The sequence below is a fragment of the Pogona vitticeps genome, chromosome 1 (assembly GCF_051106095.1).
Source record: "Pogona vitticeps strain Pit_001003342236 chromosome 1, PviZW2.1, whole genome shotgun sequence".
Taxonomy (NCBI): Eukaryota; Metazoa; Chordata; class Lepidosauria; order Squamata; family Agamidae; genus Pogona; species Pogona vitticeps.
In genome coordinates this window covers 222,149,601-222,167,721 of record NC_135783.1, presented here as the reverse complement: position 1 = coordinate 222,167,721, position 18,121 = coordinate 222,149,601, and the positions used below count along the sequence as shown (strand labels likewise).

The window sequence follows — 18,121 nt, the reverse complement described above, 5'->3', positions numbered from 1 at the left end:
TGTTCTCTCTCTATCTCTCACACTCACTCGATCACATACATGATCTCAATGGCTCTGGGGCATTTCTTCTTTAAAGACAATTAAGAATCCATTTCCTCCTTGGCCGCGGAGTCTTGAGGAAGGAGCTGGCTGGAAGGCAGGAAGGGCTGGGGGTGGGGTGGGGAATGTCTCCCAAGAGGCGGTTCGGCTTAAGTCTGGCACTTCTCTTCCAGCATTGGCAGCCAACCCAGCACTTGAGTTTTACAACAATGCTGCTCTGGAAGGAGGTTGCCTCGCCTATAGAACATAATGTCTGGTTCACTGGTTCAGACAGTGGTTAACTGAATAAGTGGATATTGAACCAGCAGATATGGGGGTCCTACTGTACATTGTAAATTGTGATGGATACTGTACTTAGGTTTCTTCTATACATTTTCCTATCCCTCTTGCATCTGTATGTACATGGATGTACAGTGGATGACAATTTTAATGTTATAGAATATTGGGCAGAAGGCTATTGGTGTTCTCATAAGGTTTGTAGTACCTGATGCATTTAATCGTGATCAATTGGTGGTGTGTAATGTGAGACACACAAAAAGAGAAATGGCCCAGCATCTTGTCAGTTATTTGCAATTAGCTGTGAAAAATTGCACAAAACTTGGGCGAACACCAGTAGGATCCTAGCCATTAAAGATATTTGGCTGTTTTGAACCATGTCTTCTATTCATTCAAAAAAGTCTGGTAAATTGCTTTATTTATTCCATCTTTTGTCCTAATTACACATCAGTCAACTCAGGGGAACATTAGAAACAAACTTCCAGATCAAAGCAGGATCTCTAACTACTGACAATCTCCCCCTGCCAGTGGTTGGAAGTGAGTAGGTGCGTATCTTTACATGGGGAGTAGACATAGAACTCCTCAAGTTTCCTACACTGTCCTTGACCTGCTCTAACCTGTGCTAATCTTCTTTTGTCTTTAGATTGCTTGCAGTTCTTAGAGTTGTTGATGTTACTTCCTTCTCTCTCCTGTCTTTCTCTTGTTCATTCAAGGAAGAGATGCCTTGCCTTTGTCCTCTAGAGATGAAAAGGCCAGCCATGGCTCCTGACATCTCCTGCTTAGTTCACTAGAGCTAGCACTTCTTTTGCCTTTTAGTCCCAAATGTATTTCTCTAATAAATATATTTTTCTCATATTTTCTTATGAATGCATCTTCTCATATTTTCATATAAAGAAGTGTGAATGTGATTCCTTTACAAAAGGGGGAAGTGTTTCAAAAGGCTGAATTCACAAACTAACGTTTCTGTTGTATTGCAGCATGCCTACTCTCCAACGCTGCCATCATTCTTCTGGCCTCTGTTAGATTCTTTGAAAATACTTAAAACAGCAAAGCTGTAAGGGAACCAACACAGGAAAAGTACCTGAGCTGTACATTATGCATACTCAGTTCTCATGCACAATTCTATTCACTCGAGTTAATTAAATTATAATTTATGGGTTTTAGTTAAGTCAATGGCATTCATGAGTAAGCCCTTGAGGAATTCTTCTTAGATCAGGTTTTCACACCCCACTGTGAATGCTCACAGAAATATGCAGAATTTTAGCTGAAATTAATGAAATGGCATAGAATTCACTTCGTTGTAGGCTCACATGACTGTTTCCTATGATTTATGAAACAGATTTCCTATAAAGCATTCTATAAATACTTCCATTAACATTAAAAGTGGCTATAACTATGAATATCCTCTCTTCTCTCTGAACTTTGTCCCTCTGTCTATGTGTGTTTATGTATCAAAAGGAATACTAGAATTAAACAGTATACTTACTTGTCGACCTTCAATTATTGTATGTCTGTTGCGTCCTTGATAGTCAACAACTCCTATGGAGTCTAAATAAACATCTACCCAGTAGACATATTTATTGATCAGGTCTAGCGTGAGGGCAATGGGCTGTTCTATTTTGGATGCTACTATCCTTGTTCTGTTCATCCCATTCATGTCACACCGCTCAATTTTAGCAACATTTCCATAGTCTGCAAAGAAGAGTTTTCTGTGGAAAGAAAATTAAGATACAGTTTCAATATTCTGTCTTCTATAGCAAAGCCAAAAAGTAGACTGTATAAAAGAAAGGCTTTCCTTCTTGTTTTACATTACATTACATTTCAAGAAAAATAGCTATTTAGCGCATGATGGGATAGTAGGGGACAGACACCCAAACAAACTGACAAGTCTTGGGTTATCTGAAATCTAAATGCACAATAAATATTATTCTTTGATGTCCTGACAGATTCTCAATTGTTTTTATACCTCATAAATGATAGTGATAATAAATATTTAAAAATGAGTAACATTGACAAAAAATAAAACTATGAAGTTGTATGTTTATATATAACTTTTATAAAAACTAGTATGCAGTCTCCACTAGTCTGGAGATATTAAAGGAACATTTTGTGCAAAGATGGACATGATAAAGGACAAAAATGGTAGGGACCTTACAGAAGCAGAAGACATCAAGAAGAGGTGGCAAGAATACACAGAGTAATTATACCAGAAAGATCTGGATGCCTTGGACAACCCAGATAGGGTGGCTGCTTACCTTGAGCCAGACATCCTGGAGAGTGAAGTTGAGTGGGCCTTAGAAAGCCTGGCTAACAACAAGGCCAGTGGAGTGATGGCATTCCAGTTGAACTATTTTAAATCTTAAAAGATGACGCTGATAAGGTGCTACACACAATATGCCAGCAAATTTAGAAAACTCAGCAGTGGCCAGAGGATTGGAAAAGATCAGTCTGCATCCCAATTCCAAAGAAGGGCAATGCCAAAGAATGCTGCAGCTACCGTAAAATTGAACTCATTTCACATGCTAGCATGCTTATGCTCAAAATCCTACAAGGTAGGCTTCAGCAGTATGTGGACTGAGAACTCCCAGAAGTACAAACTGGAGTTCAAAGGGGCAGAGGAACCATAGACCAAATGGCTAACATGTGCTGGATTATGGAGAAAGCCAGAGAGTTCCAGAAAAATATCTACTTCTGCTTCATTGACTACGGAAAAGCCTTTGACTGTGTCGACCACAGCAAACTATGGTAAGTTCTTAAAGAAGTGGGGGTGCCTGTCCACCTTATCTATCTCCTGACAAATCTATATGTGGGACAGAAGCAACAGTTAGAACTGGATATGGAACAACTGATTGGTTCACAATTGGGAAAGGAGTACGACAAGGCTGTATATTGTCTCCCTGCCTATTTAACTTATATGCAGAATACATTATGCAAAAGGCGGGACTGGATGAATCCCAAGCCGGAATTAAGATTGCGGGAAGAAATATCAATCTCAGATATGCAGATGATACCACTCTGATGGCAGAAAGTGAGGAGGAATTAAAGAACCTTGTAATGTGGGTGCAAGAGGAGAGTGCAAAAAATTGTCTGAAGCTCAACATCAAAAAAATTAAGATCATAGCCACTCACCCCATCACCTCCTGGCAAATAGAAGGGGAAGATATGGAGGCAGTGAAAGATTATACTTTCCTGGGCTGCATGGTCACTGCAGATGGTGACAGCAGCCACAAAATTAAAAGATTCCTGCTTCTTGGGAGGAAAGCGATGACAAACCTAGACAGCATCTTAAAAAGCAGAGATATCACCTTGCCAACAAAAGTCAGCATAGTCAATGCTATGGTTTTTCCAATAGCGATGTATGGAAGTGAGAGATGGATTAGAAAGAAGGCTGACTGCTGAAAAATCGATGCTTTTTAATTATGGTGGTGGAGGAGACTCCTGAGGGTCCCTGGACTGCAAGGAGAACAAACCTATCCATTCTGAAGGAAATCAACCCTGACTGCTCACTGGAAGGACAGATCCTGAAGCTGAGGCTCCAATACTTTGGCCATCTCATGAGAAGAGGAGACTCCCTGGAAAAGTCCCTGATGTTGGGAAAGAGTGAAGGCAAAAGGAGAAGGGGACAACAGAGGATGAGATGGATGGACAGAGTGATCGAAGCTACCAACATGAGTTTGACCCATCTCTGGGAGGCAGTGGAAGACAGGAGGGCCTAGCGTGCTCTGGTCCATGGGATCACGAAGAGTTGGACACAACTTAATGACTAAACAACAACAAGTCTGCAGTTCGGAGGTGCTCCTGGATTCAGTTCTGAGCCTGGATGCCCAGGTTTCAGCAGTGTCCAAGAGTACATTTGCACAATTAAAACTAGTGCATCAAATGCAAACAGGTGAACCCCTTTTCCTTCAAGTAGGCTTTTACCTAAGTGACTGCCTGCTTGAGTGGGGTTTTTAAATGGATTGTTGTCCCTTACTGTTTTGAATGTGTCTTGGCGTTGCTTATATTTTTTTGTATAGTATTTGTTTGATCATTTTTAGTATCTGTATACCCATTGTCGCTATCTTTAATTTTTAATTTTAATGATGGGCCTTTTAATGGAGAAACACAGCAGTGTTGTTGACAGTGGGGAAAACAAATTGTTTTGCCAAGTGAATGCAGACCAAAGGTGTATACACCTTATTTAGTATCTTTCTTAAGGTTCACTTGATTCTTTTTTCCACCTTGGGTCCTTTGGGGGAGAAAGGCGAGATAGAAATATTTTAAACAAATAAATAAACAAATGAGAAGTAATTAAGCATCAATAAAAACTGTTGTGAGGTACTGACATATAACACATGCAGAAGTAATCAAGACTTTGGGACTATCTTATTCATCCCAAAGAATAACATCTCGCAGAAGGCAGACTATTGACACATTAATCTTATGCCTTTGAAAGGGGAAAATGCTAAGCCCTAAAAGAGCTCCAGTACATTTATCTCTCCATAGATTTGACTCACTGGTTCATTCAGTGTAAGACTAACAGGAATCTATCAAATGTGCCTTCAAAGCTTCTAAGCCTGATATTTGATTAGCAACTGCTATGTTTAGTAAACACAAATCAATTTCAATTAACCTGACAATATTTTAACAAGATTACTTTCTCATGAGACTAAATTACATTTGTAAATAGAAGACCATCTTTCCATGACTTGAACACTAGAAAGAATAATCTGATTTCTAAGACTGAACGTTACCATATTGCAGGGGAAATCAATGAGATGATTTTCCTGACTTAGTAAAAGTGCTGTTAAGTGCCAGCATTAGAAAAGAAAGCCTAAGTTGATGACTATTCAGTAGCTTCTTTAAAACAGCAAGATCTAGCCACTCTAAATATTATGTTATCTACTGAAAGGCACAGTCCAGGTAAAACTAAACATTTGTAAGTCCTGTTTATTTCAATTCAAAGGAGTTAAACATGCAGCTGTGTTTCCTGAAAGACTCCTTAATGACCACCTTCTCCACTTTGCAGCTATGGGGAATGTTGGATGTGCAGCTATACTTGATGCACGGCAAAAGTGAGGTCCAGAAGGAATTCATAGAAATGTGCTCTTTATAAACATAGTGGTCTATGAATTCCTTGCAATAAGCCAATATTGCTATTTATTTTATCCCACTATTTTACCCTACTCTGTTTACAACCACCACCACCCCACACACTGATTTATCAAGACAGGGGAAGAGTAAGATTTCTCTCTCGTTGGCCCAACCACTTTGTAATTTCCTATAACGATCTTGGATATAGTTCATTCTCAATAGAGATGGGAGCTTGCTGGCACAGGTGACCAGACTGACTGGACCCTCCCCCTCCCAAACTGGGCATCCACTTGCCACTCACTATGAAATGTGCGCAGATGGCATAATCAAAAGTGTGCCAATCGTGGCAGTAACCCGGCTGGTGCTGACCTACCTCCCTGCTCGGCTGGCCACTTTGGCAAGAGGGTGGGATGACGAGCCTCCCCGCTCAGCTCCTGAGTGTCCAGGGAGATGGAGCAGCACCAGCCAGGCTACTGCCGCGCTTGGCACACTTTTGATGACGACGGCTGTGCATGCCACGCATTGAGTAATAAGTGGCATTTTGTTTGGGGGAGGAGGGTCCAATCAGGCCGGCCACCTGTGCTGCCAACTTTATATTCCACTCCCGAGAGAGAGGAATATGAAGCACCCATGTCTAATTCTCAAGTGGAAGGGAGTGGAGGGCAACTGATATTTTGCCCCAAATCCATGCTCAAAGGTGGTCCTGGGGAAAAGAAAATGGCACCTGGGCTACCAGAAGGAAGCTCTGCTACCACTGGCACCTATGGCTAAGGCAAAACATCATTTTAGAAAAGACAGAAGGAAGCCTTTGTTAAAGATAAACTTCCTAGTCAGGAACTGCCTCATGTGGTGAACTGCACAACTGCAGCCTCTTAGGATGACTCTAACTGCAGGATCAGGCAAATGGGCTATCTCAAGAGTGCACATCCTGCTACAACAGTGGCATTGGGGGCAGGGAAATGTCATTAAAAGCAGGCAGAGAGCTGGCAATCTCCTGAGACTGCGGCCGAACAGCACATTCAAGCCTTCCCCTCACCAGCTGTATATCCACTTATATACTTAAAGGCTGAACACTGCTTAAAGCTATAAAGATTTTTTATTTTTTAATTATGTTTTTTAGAGATTTATTCTCAGCTTTTGGGTTATGCATTTTAAGGTTACAAACTCCTGAATTTTTAGAGTGCAATTACGACATTCTTTTTGGTATTTTTTATTGTACTTTTTATGTTCAAAGTACATTTTTGGATCAAAATTTGATTAATTGCCTGAAACTTATATTTAGTGTGCCTACAGTTTTTCATAGGGTAAGACTGAAAGAAGTTACACACTTTCAACAACTCTGAAGTACTTTTATGCTTATGGAACACAGAAACAATGTAGAAGAATAAAACTTGTAGAATTAGACAAGTTGATGCATCTTGGCATCATTCCAACAATGGAGCAACTGATACTTTGATGTCCAGATGAATTTTGATACAATTTGGGAATGATTATCTGGTTCACACTGAAATTAACCCTCTCAAGGATAAATGCCAGTTGTGGGAACACAAACTTTTGTTTTTTTTTCCTAGAGATATCTATAAAGGTCTGTAGAACTCTTAAGAAACTATTCAGGCATCAGACTTGATGACCTGATATTGTAGTGGTCAGGCATTCTCTCTGCATTGTACAAACAGCACTCAGACAATTGCAACAAAATCAATAATTAACAATATTAATAATCAACAAACAAACAAACACAGTAATGAAATAATAAGCACAATATCCTATAATGAAAGGAAAATAATAAAAAAATTAAGTAGAACTATGTAGGGCTGCCCTTGAAGTTGAGCAGGTCCAAATTGCAGTTGCCAGTCTTGACATGCCTCCACTGATTCCCTGCTAGTTTCCATGTCCATTTCAAGGTGCTGGTCATTACTTATAAAGCCGTTAATTGTTGAAGACCTCATTAATTGACATAATATTTCTCCTGCAAATGAGCTTCCCATCCAACCCACTCCTCACAGTCCTTGATATTAAAATTATGACATTCAAGGAGGCCAAAAGACTCTGCACTAGGAACCTAGGGTTTTTAATTGTGGCCCTTTCCCTCTGGAATTAGCTTCACACAGAAGGCACCAGTTTTTAGGAAGCTAATCAAGTTATAATTACATAAAGTTGCCTTCTACTAGTGTTGAACTATTGGCCTAAGATGTTAAAATACTATATTTTAACAAAAGGGTTTTTATTGTACTTTTATTGTATTTATTGTACACTGGTTCTTTATTGTATGATTTTAATTTATGTTGTGAACCATCAAGAGAGTGTTCACACTAATGGGATGATATAGAAGCAGTAATAATAAGTAAATACATAATAAATTCAATCATTTAAAAATGGAGCGGGGGGGCAAAAGAACAAAAGCATGTATGTGGCAAAACTGCTTCAACATTTTGTGTGTGTGCAATGTAGACCATGGGCCTCCCTTCTGTCAACACCAGAGGCAGATCTCAGAGCCAGAAAGATTGTGTACCTCTAGGCTACCTCATCTTGCATTTTGTTCTGACAGCGGCCAACAAAACACCTAAGGGAAGCTAAGGGCAGAAGTGCAATACTTCAAGAATGTTTTAGCACCTTCTCTTCCTCCCTCTCAAGTTCCTCAACAACCAGAACTCAGAGGTATATTACCTCTGATACTGGAGGTAATTTATATAGCAATGATGACAAGGGACCATTGTTGATAGCCTTATCCTTATGAGTTTGATTAATGTCCTTTTAAAACTGTCCATGTTGGCAGCCATAAATATATTTTGTGGTACTGAATTCCATAATTTAACAGTGCCATATGAAGCTATTTCTTTTATGCCTTCAATTTCTCATCATTCAGCTTCGCCATTTGGAAAGGGCGGGGGGGGGGACCTTCTGACCACTTTCTCCACTCTTTACACGACTACACATCTACGTTTGTTCTACAGTTTAAAATATATATATGAGTTTATAGGAATCTGTGGTGCAGACACACTGGTATACTTGTACAGTTTTTGTTCATTATCCTTTTACAAAACATTCCAGATGTTTTGTATTCCAGATTTATATATATAAATAAATATATATTTAAAGCCAGCTCTGGAATGTTTTGTAAAAGGATAATGAACAAAAACTGTACAAGTATACCAGTGTGTCTGCACCACAGATTCCTATAAACTCATCAAAATATTGGCTACAATATTTTATTTTCAGTTCCCCTCCCATTGATCCTCAAGATTGGCTCCAGTTTTCTGTTTTGTTTTGTTTTGTTATCAGTAGATGCATCCTGAAGGTTTTAGTAAAATCACCCTCTGTAACTCCTGCCATGTTCCATTCACCCATCAGTTACAAGCCTGCTCTGTACATGTATGGATTAAGTTTTCTTTTGTTTTATTCTGTTTATCCCATTGTGCCTAACTTTACATGACCGGCAAAACTAGAGAATACAATTGGCACATAGTTTGAACATTGTTAGCATCAGAGCTTTCATGAGCACCAAAGCACTTATAGTGCAAGCTTTCCTTGACTCCGTTCTCATGAATACAATTTGACCCTTGCACACACTGATCTGAGTTTGCCATTTTTAAACTCCATTCCTACTACAAACCCATGGAGAAATCTGTTGGAAATTCTTCAGTTTTTAGCAGTTGCTCTCTTGAGGGTTTTTGCGCACTTGTTTTATTTTATTTTTAATGTTTATTTACTCAAACACAGGTTTAAACAAGATAGATAGAAGGTAACAATTGCCCACATTGAATCTATCCGTCATAGTGTGAGGGCAAGAGAAGGTAGCAAGGGGAGTGGAGGCAAGAGGAGCTAAGTGTAGCAAGAGGGGACTAAGATTTCAGAGTTCATAAAACATTCCACCCCCACAAGTTAAAATGCAGCAGGCAGAAGGGCATAAGTGTCCTTGGCTATATTCATACATGCAGTAAAAGGAAGCCTATTAAAAAACCCTATATCTTTATGTTCTTTCAGCACATTTAGCTTAGACACAAGTTTCTCTGAATAAACAACATACAAAACCCAATCTAACCAGGACTTAACCAAAAAGCTATACAGGTCCTTCAAATACTTTGAAATTTCCATTAAGGTAACTAGCAAAAGTAATCAAATTAGGACCTTATGCAAGAGAATGCCATTCTGCAAATCAGATTCCCAAACCATTATGGAGTCAGAGAACTTGCCATATTGTTTATCCACCAAGAAAGAATATATCTTTGAGGCACGACCTGGAGTAAGATTAACCAGAACAACAGAGTGCTATAGCACAGGAGTGAGAGCTGTAAGTGCGCCGTCGTTATGCACTTAAAAAGTGATAAAGATGGCCAAAGGCCAGGACATGCTTAGTTCACATAGTCTATTCCAAAAGTACTATCACCCTCTCCATAGAACCACAGAATAATAGAATAATGAAGTTGGAGGGGGCCTATAAGGCCATCGAGTCCATCAGTGCAGGAATACAATCAAAGGATATAAGCATGCCTCCTTCCAAAGAAATTGAATAACTGTACAGAGTCCTTTTTTAATGCCACATCTTTTGTTTTAAGAATTCTTGATGGATACATTCAGGATTCAGGAAATTTGTTGTTTTACATTTTTCAGTAAATCTTGAGTAAAGTCTAGAATGTCAACTGTTGGCAATATGATGTGCCTGAACTTCTAAGAATTTGTTGTTGAAAATGATCAAGTTTAGCCACAGTTACTTCCCCAACATCTTATGGTTCACTGCCTCTGTACCTGCTTTCCTGCTGGTTTATGTATTTAAAGATTTTTAATGGATGGTCCTAATACTACAAGCAAGATATTCATTGAGACCCTATTAACCATTCCTTTTGTATGCTTGCATTTCTTGTTACAAAGTTATATGCCTTTTCATCATCCTCATTTGGGCAACACTTCCACTTGTTTGCAGGAAAAGGAAACAATTCCTTGGCAATGCTTGTTAATTATTGTAGCAATGTCTTGGACGTGATGGTATTTTTTCCTCATCTGAAGTATACTTAGTACCTGAGATTCTGTAATCATAGTTTTGAATAAACTGCAAGCAGCTGACTCTGTCTCAAAATACACTGTCTAGGTTTCCCCTTGAACTTTAGAACCCAACTGTAAAATTGAGTATGGGTGGGGGAGAAATTTCTTTGGTTCACATTTTAATGAAAAACTAGCACGATCTATAATCCCCAAACTAAAAGAAAAACAGAACTTGCCTTTCTTTTACAGACTTTTCTCAATGTGTTGACACATAGCTGTCTGCTCAGAAATCCATGCAAAACTGCGCATTAGAGAAAATTGATTGAAAAATGCATACAGGCAAGATGTATACCAACAGCATGCTTTCAGAGAAAACTACATTGGACTGCCTCATGTTGAACCTTCCAGCTGGCATCCTAAATTTGTCTTCTAGAACAGCTCAGCTACATTGCCCCATGACTACAGTGGCATATGGGAAGCTGACATTAACTGATATGGGTTTTTATGCTCTCTCCAAATGTATACACACATCATTCTGAGGAATGCATCTTTATATACATTCCTTGTACAGTATTACTGAATTTTCTCTTAATTGTGAGGGGGAGATAACTGGTTGTAGGGTGGACAGCACAGTTCTGGAACTATAGATTAACCAATTTTAGTGTGGTTCTCTGTTATTGCTTATAGCTGGCTGGATAGCTTGGTGGGATAGGTGTCTTGCTGAGGAAAAGAGGAGGGAAGTATGATTCCCTACTGTGTCTTCTTAGAGAAGAAACAGCTTGTGTAGCCTTTGGCAAATTGCACAATTACAAGGTGCCCTAGAAGAACAGAATGGTAAACCCACATCTGTGTACTCGCTACATAGAAAACCCTGAAAAGGGTCACCAGAAGTTGAAACTGACTTGATGGCATGTAATTATTATGCACATACCGGCAGACATGGATCAGAAGCTTTCCAGCAAAACGCTGCAAGCATCTGCAGAGACAGATTTATGATGGTAGAAATCACTTGTAGTAGTATAATTATAGCATCTGTGAGCACTATATAAAATGTCCGGAACAGATAAATCAGCTCCTGACCATAGTATTTGATCAGAACAAATGAGTCCAGTCTTTAAACCAAATCTGTTGTGGCTTGTGTTGCTGATAATTTTCTCCTACAAAAAGTGGAGGAAGAAACTAGATTATTACTTGGCCTTATGATCCAGGTAATGTTTTCATCCATCCTATCAGTATTCAGAACAGAAACAAAAAAGGGAAAGCAAAATACTCAGTACTCAACTATTGGCATTGGGAAATGCAGATACATATGGGAGGGCTCCACCCTGAACCACTCTGGTAACTGTAAGGACTCCCTATGGGACCAAATGTTTGTTTGGGACAACATAAAACTCCCTGGCACCCACTGAAAACCATTTAAGTTTTGTTAACTGCCTGAAGTGGCTATATTTAAGTTGAACAATAAAAATAACAATAATTTTTTTAAAAAAAAGAATGTTGGTTCTAATGAATTATGAGTTTCTGTTTAAACAACATAAAACTTAATTTGGTTGTGGTCTCAGAAGATATTGTACCGTGTTTATATTAGTTAATTTTTCATTCCTGGATACCCTTTAGTATTCTGACTTGAAAATTCAAAATTGAATCCACTTCTTTCAAAGGTTTATTTAGCCAGCAAGCAAATTAAGTAGAAAAAAGTGAAAAAAAATGTAAAATGCATTTGGAATACACACACACACACACACACACACACACACACACACACAGTACATATATATATATATATATATATACACACACACACACACACACAAACATATGTATACATATACACATACACATACACACAAATATATATAAGCACATGAATGCATATTGCAAAAATCACAGTTTTCTAACACAAAACTTTCTACCGTAATTAATATGTGCAAATAGTATTTCAACTATATAAAAAAGAATGTTGGTTCTAATAAAGTATAAGTTTCTGTTTAAACAACATAAAAAGAAAGGTTACTTACCTGTAACGATGGTTCTTCAAGTGGTCATTCTGTGAATTCACACAAAGGGGTTAATACCAGCGCCAGCGTTGGGCCTCTCGGAACGTTTTCTAGCTGCAAGAGAAAAGTAACAATGTTTAGGACTACCCCTACTGCGCACGCCCAGCCTAACCGTCCCTCAGTTCCATTTGTCCGCCATAGGCCCTCGAGTCATAGAGATGCCAGTGACAGACAGACAGAGGGGAGGCCGGGCGGGATTGTGTGAATTCACAGAATGACCACTTGAAGAACCATCGTTACAGGTAAGTAACCTTTCTTTCTTCATCGTGGTCTTCTGTGAATGCACACAAAGGGTGATTAGCACGCTTACTAACCGGATGGTGGGCTGTCACTGAAGAGCCGATGCTAGCACTGCCCTCCCGAATTTGGTCTCCTCTTTTGCCCTCACGTCCAATCTGTAGTGGGTTATGAAGGTAGAGGCATTGGACCAGGTAGCGGACCGGCAGATGTCGGGCAGGTCGACGCCACGAAGTAAGGCAGTGGATGAGGCAACAGCCCGGGTGGAATGGGCTTTAAGTCCCTGTGGAGGATCTCTGTGGTTGAGCTCGTAGGCAAGGGCGATGGTAGATACGAGCCACCGAGAGAGCGTGGACGGCGAGGCCGGGCAGCCCTTCTTTGGGCCAAAGTAGCAAAGAAAGAGTCTGTTGGCCAGGCGAAAGACCTTGGTCCTGGACACGTAAAAAGCTAAGGACCGTCGAACATCAAGCATGTGGAGCATGCGTTCAACATCAGTCGTCGGAGACGGAAACAAAGTTGGGAGAATAAGTGGCTGATTGACGTGGAAGTCGGAGACCACCTTGGGAAGAAAAGATACGTCCAGGTAAAGCATAACCTTGTCTTTAAAGAACTGAAGAAAAGGTTGGTCATGACGGAGAGCTGCCAACTCGCTAGCTCGACGAGCAGAGGTGATAGCCACTAGGAATAGCGTTTTCAAAGAAAGCATCTTGAGGTCACAGGTAGCCATGGGTTCAAATGGGGGTCTGGCTAGGGCATGTAGAACCAAGTGGAGGGACCACTGGGGGAGTGGAGGACGAACGGGAGGTCGGAGGTTAGAGAGACCCCTCAAAAACATCCTGACAGTGGGATGGGAGAAAAAACGGGAAGAGGGAGAAGCTCTGGGTTGGAAGAAGACAACCGCAGCGAGGTACACCTTGATAGTAGAGATAGACAGGTGGAAATCGAACAGGTAACGGAGATACTGCAGAAGTGTAGACAGAGACACAGGGGAAGAGGTGAGATCCCTCTGCTGGGTAAATTGCAGAAAGCTTTTCCACTTGTAGGCATACAAGCGAGACGTGGAGGGCTTGATGGCGTTGGTCAAGACCTCCTGAATTTCTGGACGATCCTCCACGCCGTCAGATGGAGCGTGTCGAGGTCGGGGTGAAGGACTTCGCCTGCTTCCTGGGTCAGTAGGTCCGGCCACATCGGAAGGGTTACTGAGTCCACAGCCATGCTGACTAGAGTGGGGAACCACACTTGGCGAGGCCAAAAGGGTGCGATGAAAATGGCCGGAGTCATTGAACGTCGGAGTTTGATCAAGGATCTCTGTATCAACGGGATCGGTGGAAATATGTACAAGAGACCCTGGTTCCATGGAATCATGAATGCGTCGCCGAGCGAGTGGTGACCGAGACCTGCCCGGGACGCATACCGGGAGCATTTTGCGTTGTGAGGGGATGCGAACACGTCCAGCACTGGGGTCCCCCATTGGCGGCAAAGGTCCTGGAAGACCAGAGGGTTCAACTCCCATTCGTGAGTCTGATAATGAAGCCTGCTCAGAGTGTCCGCAAGTGTGTTGTCCTCCGTGGCTACATGGATGGCCACTGGGTAGATATGATGACGGTAACACCATTCCCAAAGGAGGATGGAGAGATACAGGAGTGAATGAGAGCGGGTTCCTCCCTGCTTGTTGACATAGTGCATTGTGGTAGTGTTGTCCGTCACCAGCTGAACTCCGCGGCCGCGCAGGAGAGGAAGGAAGGACCTGAAGGCCTTGATAACCGCCAGCAGTTCCAGGTGATTGATGTGGAACATGGCTTCCTGTGGTGTCCAGAGGGCGTGAATGGTGCGACGCCCGCAGTGCGCCCCCCAGCCGGACGGACTGGCGTCCGTTGTAACTTGAACGGTGAGACGGAGTGGACGAAAGGGCCGGCCAACCGTGAGATGGGGTGTATACATCCACCACTGGAGCTGTCTGGTGAGCTCCGGGGTGACCCGAAGGCGTTTCCTTTGACTGTCCATCATGGGGTCGAAAAGGGTGAGAAACCAAGATTGGAGCGACCGGAGTTTGAGGCGAGCGTGCGCTAGCGCCGGCGTTGTAGAAGACATCAGGCCGAGGAGGTGTTGGGCGTGATGGGCTGTCACCCGAGCACCGGGAAGAAATTTCCTGATGGCTCGTCGAATCTTGTGTATTCTTTCTGGGGGAAGAAAGACTCGACCCTTTACAGCGTCCAAACAGACCCCTATGTATTGAACTGTCTTGGAGGGAACGAGCTGAGACTTCTGTTTGTTGACAGTGAGACCGAGATTGGAGAGAAGGTACAGGATAAATTTTGTGTCTTTCAGGGATTGCCTTCGCGAGGTGGAGACTACGAGCCAATCGTCCAGGTAAGGGTAAACGTGAATGCCCCTGAGACGAAGGTAAGCTGCCACTGGAGCCATGACCTTGGTGAAGGTCCGGGGAGCTGTGGACAGACCGAATGGCAGGGCCTGGAATTCGTAGACCGTGTCCTGAAAGATGAACCGAAGGAACTTGCGGTGGTCGGGGTGAATAGTGACGTGAAAGTATGCGTCCTTTAGATCTATAAGGACAAACCAGTTGTTCTTTTTCAGCAAGTGCATGATGGACTCTAAGGTGAGCATCCGAAACCGTCTGGGTCGCAGGTAAGTGTTTAGGAGTCTTAGATCGAGGATGGGTCTTATGCCTCCTCCGCTTTTTGAGACGGCGAAGTAGCGGGAGTAAAACCCGCATCGTATGTCGCGAGGTGGTACTGTAGAGATGGCATCCTTTTCCAAGAGAGATGATATTTCTTCCTCTAGTGAGGAGTCGAAGGGGGAATGAGTTATGAAACCCAGCGGAGGAGATCTTATAAACTCCAGCTGGTAACCGTGCTGAATGATCTTTAGAGCCCAAGTGTCGTTTGTGATGACGGACCAGTTGTGAAGAAACGGTTGAAGACGGGTGGTAGGTGGTGAATGGGTGAAAACGGGGGGCCGAAAGTCAAAGGTACTGTTTTTGTTTCCTGCCAGGTGGCTTAAAGGGTTGGCGGCGATGGGGAGGACGAGGGCGGTATCCATGATAACCCTGGACAGAAGAAGAGGACTGGCCAGAGCGCTGCTGAGGTAGTTGCTTGTAAGGACGGTATTGTTGGGAAGATTGGTACTGTCCATAAGATTTACGCCATTGAGGGCGTCGCTGTCTAGATTGAGTCTGAACAGAATAGGACTTAGCAGTTCTCTTAGCCTTGTGAAGGTCCTCCAAATGGGAGTCGGTCTTTTCGTTGAACAGCCCGGTAGCGTCGAAGGCGAGGCTCTCGACCTTTGACTTGACGTCCTCCATTATGTCAGCAGAACGGAGCCAGGCATGGCGCCGGATAGAGATGGCAGACATGAGGACTCTGGCAGAGATTTCTGCTGCATGTCTGATGGAAAGACGTTCATACTTGGATACCGTCTGAGCTTCTTCATAGGAGTTAAGAAAAGCTTGCCGAGTGTCTTCAGGTATCATTTTCAACCCCGGTAAAAGCTTGAGCCACAATTGTTTGTGATAAGCTCCCAACACAGTTTGATAATTGATGACTCGAAGTAGCAAGGTGACAAGGGAGTAGATTTTCCTGCCGATGAGTTCCAGCTTTTTACCCTCCTTGTCAACTGGGGTAACATGGGCTTTGGCCGAAGGCCTTGAACAGCTTGTCTCAACAATGAGTGAGTTTGGAATGGGATGCTTGAGCAGAAAATGAGTGTCAGCCCCATGAATCTTGTAGAAGTGCTCTGTGCGACGAGGGACGTTAGGTGTAGTCGCAGGCTGAGCCCAGAACTCCTTGATGGCCTCCATAACCACAGGCACAAAAGCTATACTGGGGGGAGCAGTACTGTCCCTTTTGATGTCCCCAAAGAACAAGTCCTCTCCCGGAGGAGAAGGGAGATTCAAGTCCAATTTGAGCGTCTTGGCAAGCCTGGACATCATCTGAGAATAAGAAGAAAAGTCCTCAGATGGAGAAGGAGCGTGAGTATCGCCAGTATCGGAAAGCACCAGATCACCCGGAGGTAAATCATGCGGTGGCAAGGGTGGGGGTTGCTCCTGATCGGAGTCAGAAGAACGCTCCGTGGACACCTCATCTGGATCAGAGGAGAAGACATCCCTCTTCTTCTTTGGAGGGGGCTTCTCGATGCCGACCTGCGTTGTCGGGGGTCGAACTGGGACCACAGGTGGCGCCGAGGTGGAAGGGACCGGTTGCGGTGGAGGGGCAACCGGTACCGTAGGAGGGTGGTCTTTGGCTCGAATAGCCCGGCGTCGACGTCGAGGCCGGGTCGACTCCGAAGAAGAAGACACATATATGTACCGGATCTTTTTGCGGTACCGGTCTCGAGATGCGGATGTCGACGACGAAGAAGGAGACCGCGAACGGTCGCGCCGACGTCGATGGTGCTTACGACGCTTAGGGCGGTCGGAATCCGCTGAACGGGAAGAAGAGGATCGACGTCGATGCTTGCTACGACGTCGATGAGAACGGTGCTTCTTCTTAGAGCGTTTACGCTTAGAGGATTTCGAGTCCGAGCGATCGCCAGAGTCGGACTGAGTGGAAGCTCGATGCCTCTTCTTCGATCGTTTCCCTCGAGGAGACTTCGACCTCGAGCGGCCGGAGGAAGGGGACCGACTCGGGGAGCCATGCTTCTCCGTGCGAGAACGTTTGCCTCGAGGAGATTTCGACCTCGAACGCACAGGTGATCGAGGTAGCTTTTCTCGAGGGGATCTCGAGTCCGAGTGTACGGACGAGATCGACACGGGAGGCGACCCCTGGCCCGCAGGAAAAGGGCTATGTGGGGCGGAAGCGAGGCCAGTAGTGACAGCGACTAACTGGCTCGGTGTCGGGGAAGACCTTCCCGAAGGCGGTAATACTTCAGCACGTCGAGCAGGAGGAGGTGCGGGTGCCTCGGACGAGGCCCCGAAGCGCCTCGACAACTCCTCAAGAATCGGCGATGGGATGGAACCCGAGCTCGGAGAAAGTGGAATGGATGTCATTTTAAGCTGGGCGGCCGCCTTAGCTTTGGACGATTTCGACGGCTTAGCTTTCGGAGCCGAAGGCTCGGGGTTCGAAGCAGGAGCGGCCGATTTCGACGACGCGGATTTTTTCGACATTTTGGAGACTTTAGAGACGACTGACTGAACAGGAGCTGCTCGAGAAGTGGAAGCCATCTCCCCCTCTGAGGGCGCCGTGGACGACAACGTTGACTCCCACAAATGAAGTTTAAGGCGCTGTTGGCGAGCCTTGAGAGCGGCCTTAGTGAAGGCTTTGCAGTGTGGGCAAGCTTTGGGATTGTGCGACTCCCCCAAACAATACAGGCAAGTATCGTGGCCGTCCTGATGGGGAATTTTGCGGTCGCACACCACACACCTGCTGAACGGCCCTGAAGGGGACATAGGCAGCAAGGAAACCGAAACGACAAGTCCAAGGATAAGGCAGAGCAGTCCGAAA

General features: G+C 43.5%; 1 protein-coding gene across 5 annotated transcripts in view; it reads right to left on the bottom strand.

Moving 5' to 3' along the window:
• Positions 1-18,121, bottom strand: part of LRP1B (LDL receptor related protein 1B) — a 1,166,776-nt gene that overhangs the window by 331,943 nt on the left and 816,712 nt on the right. For all 5 annotated transcript variants that reach the window (XM_072983887.2, XM_078376975.1, XM_078376977.1 and 2 more), the window contains exon 8: positions 1,802-2,024. In XM_072983887.2, coding sequence (XP_072839988.2) covers positions 1,802-2,024 — 223 coding nt within the window. The remainder of the gene's footprint in view (positions 1-1,801; positions 2,025-18,121) is intronic.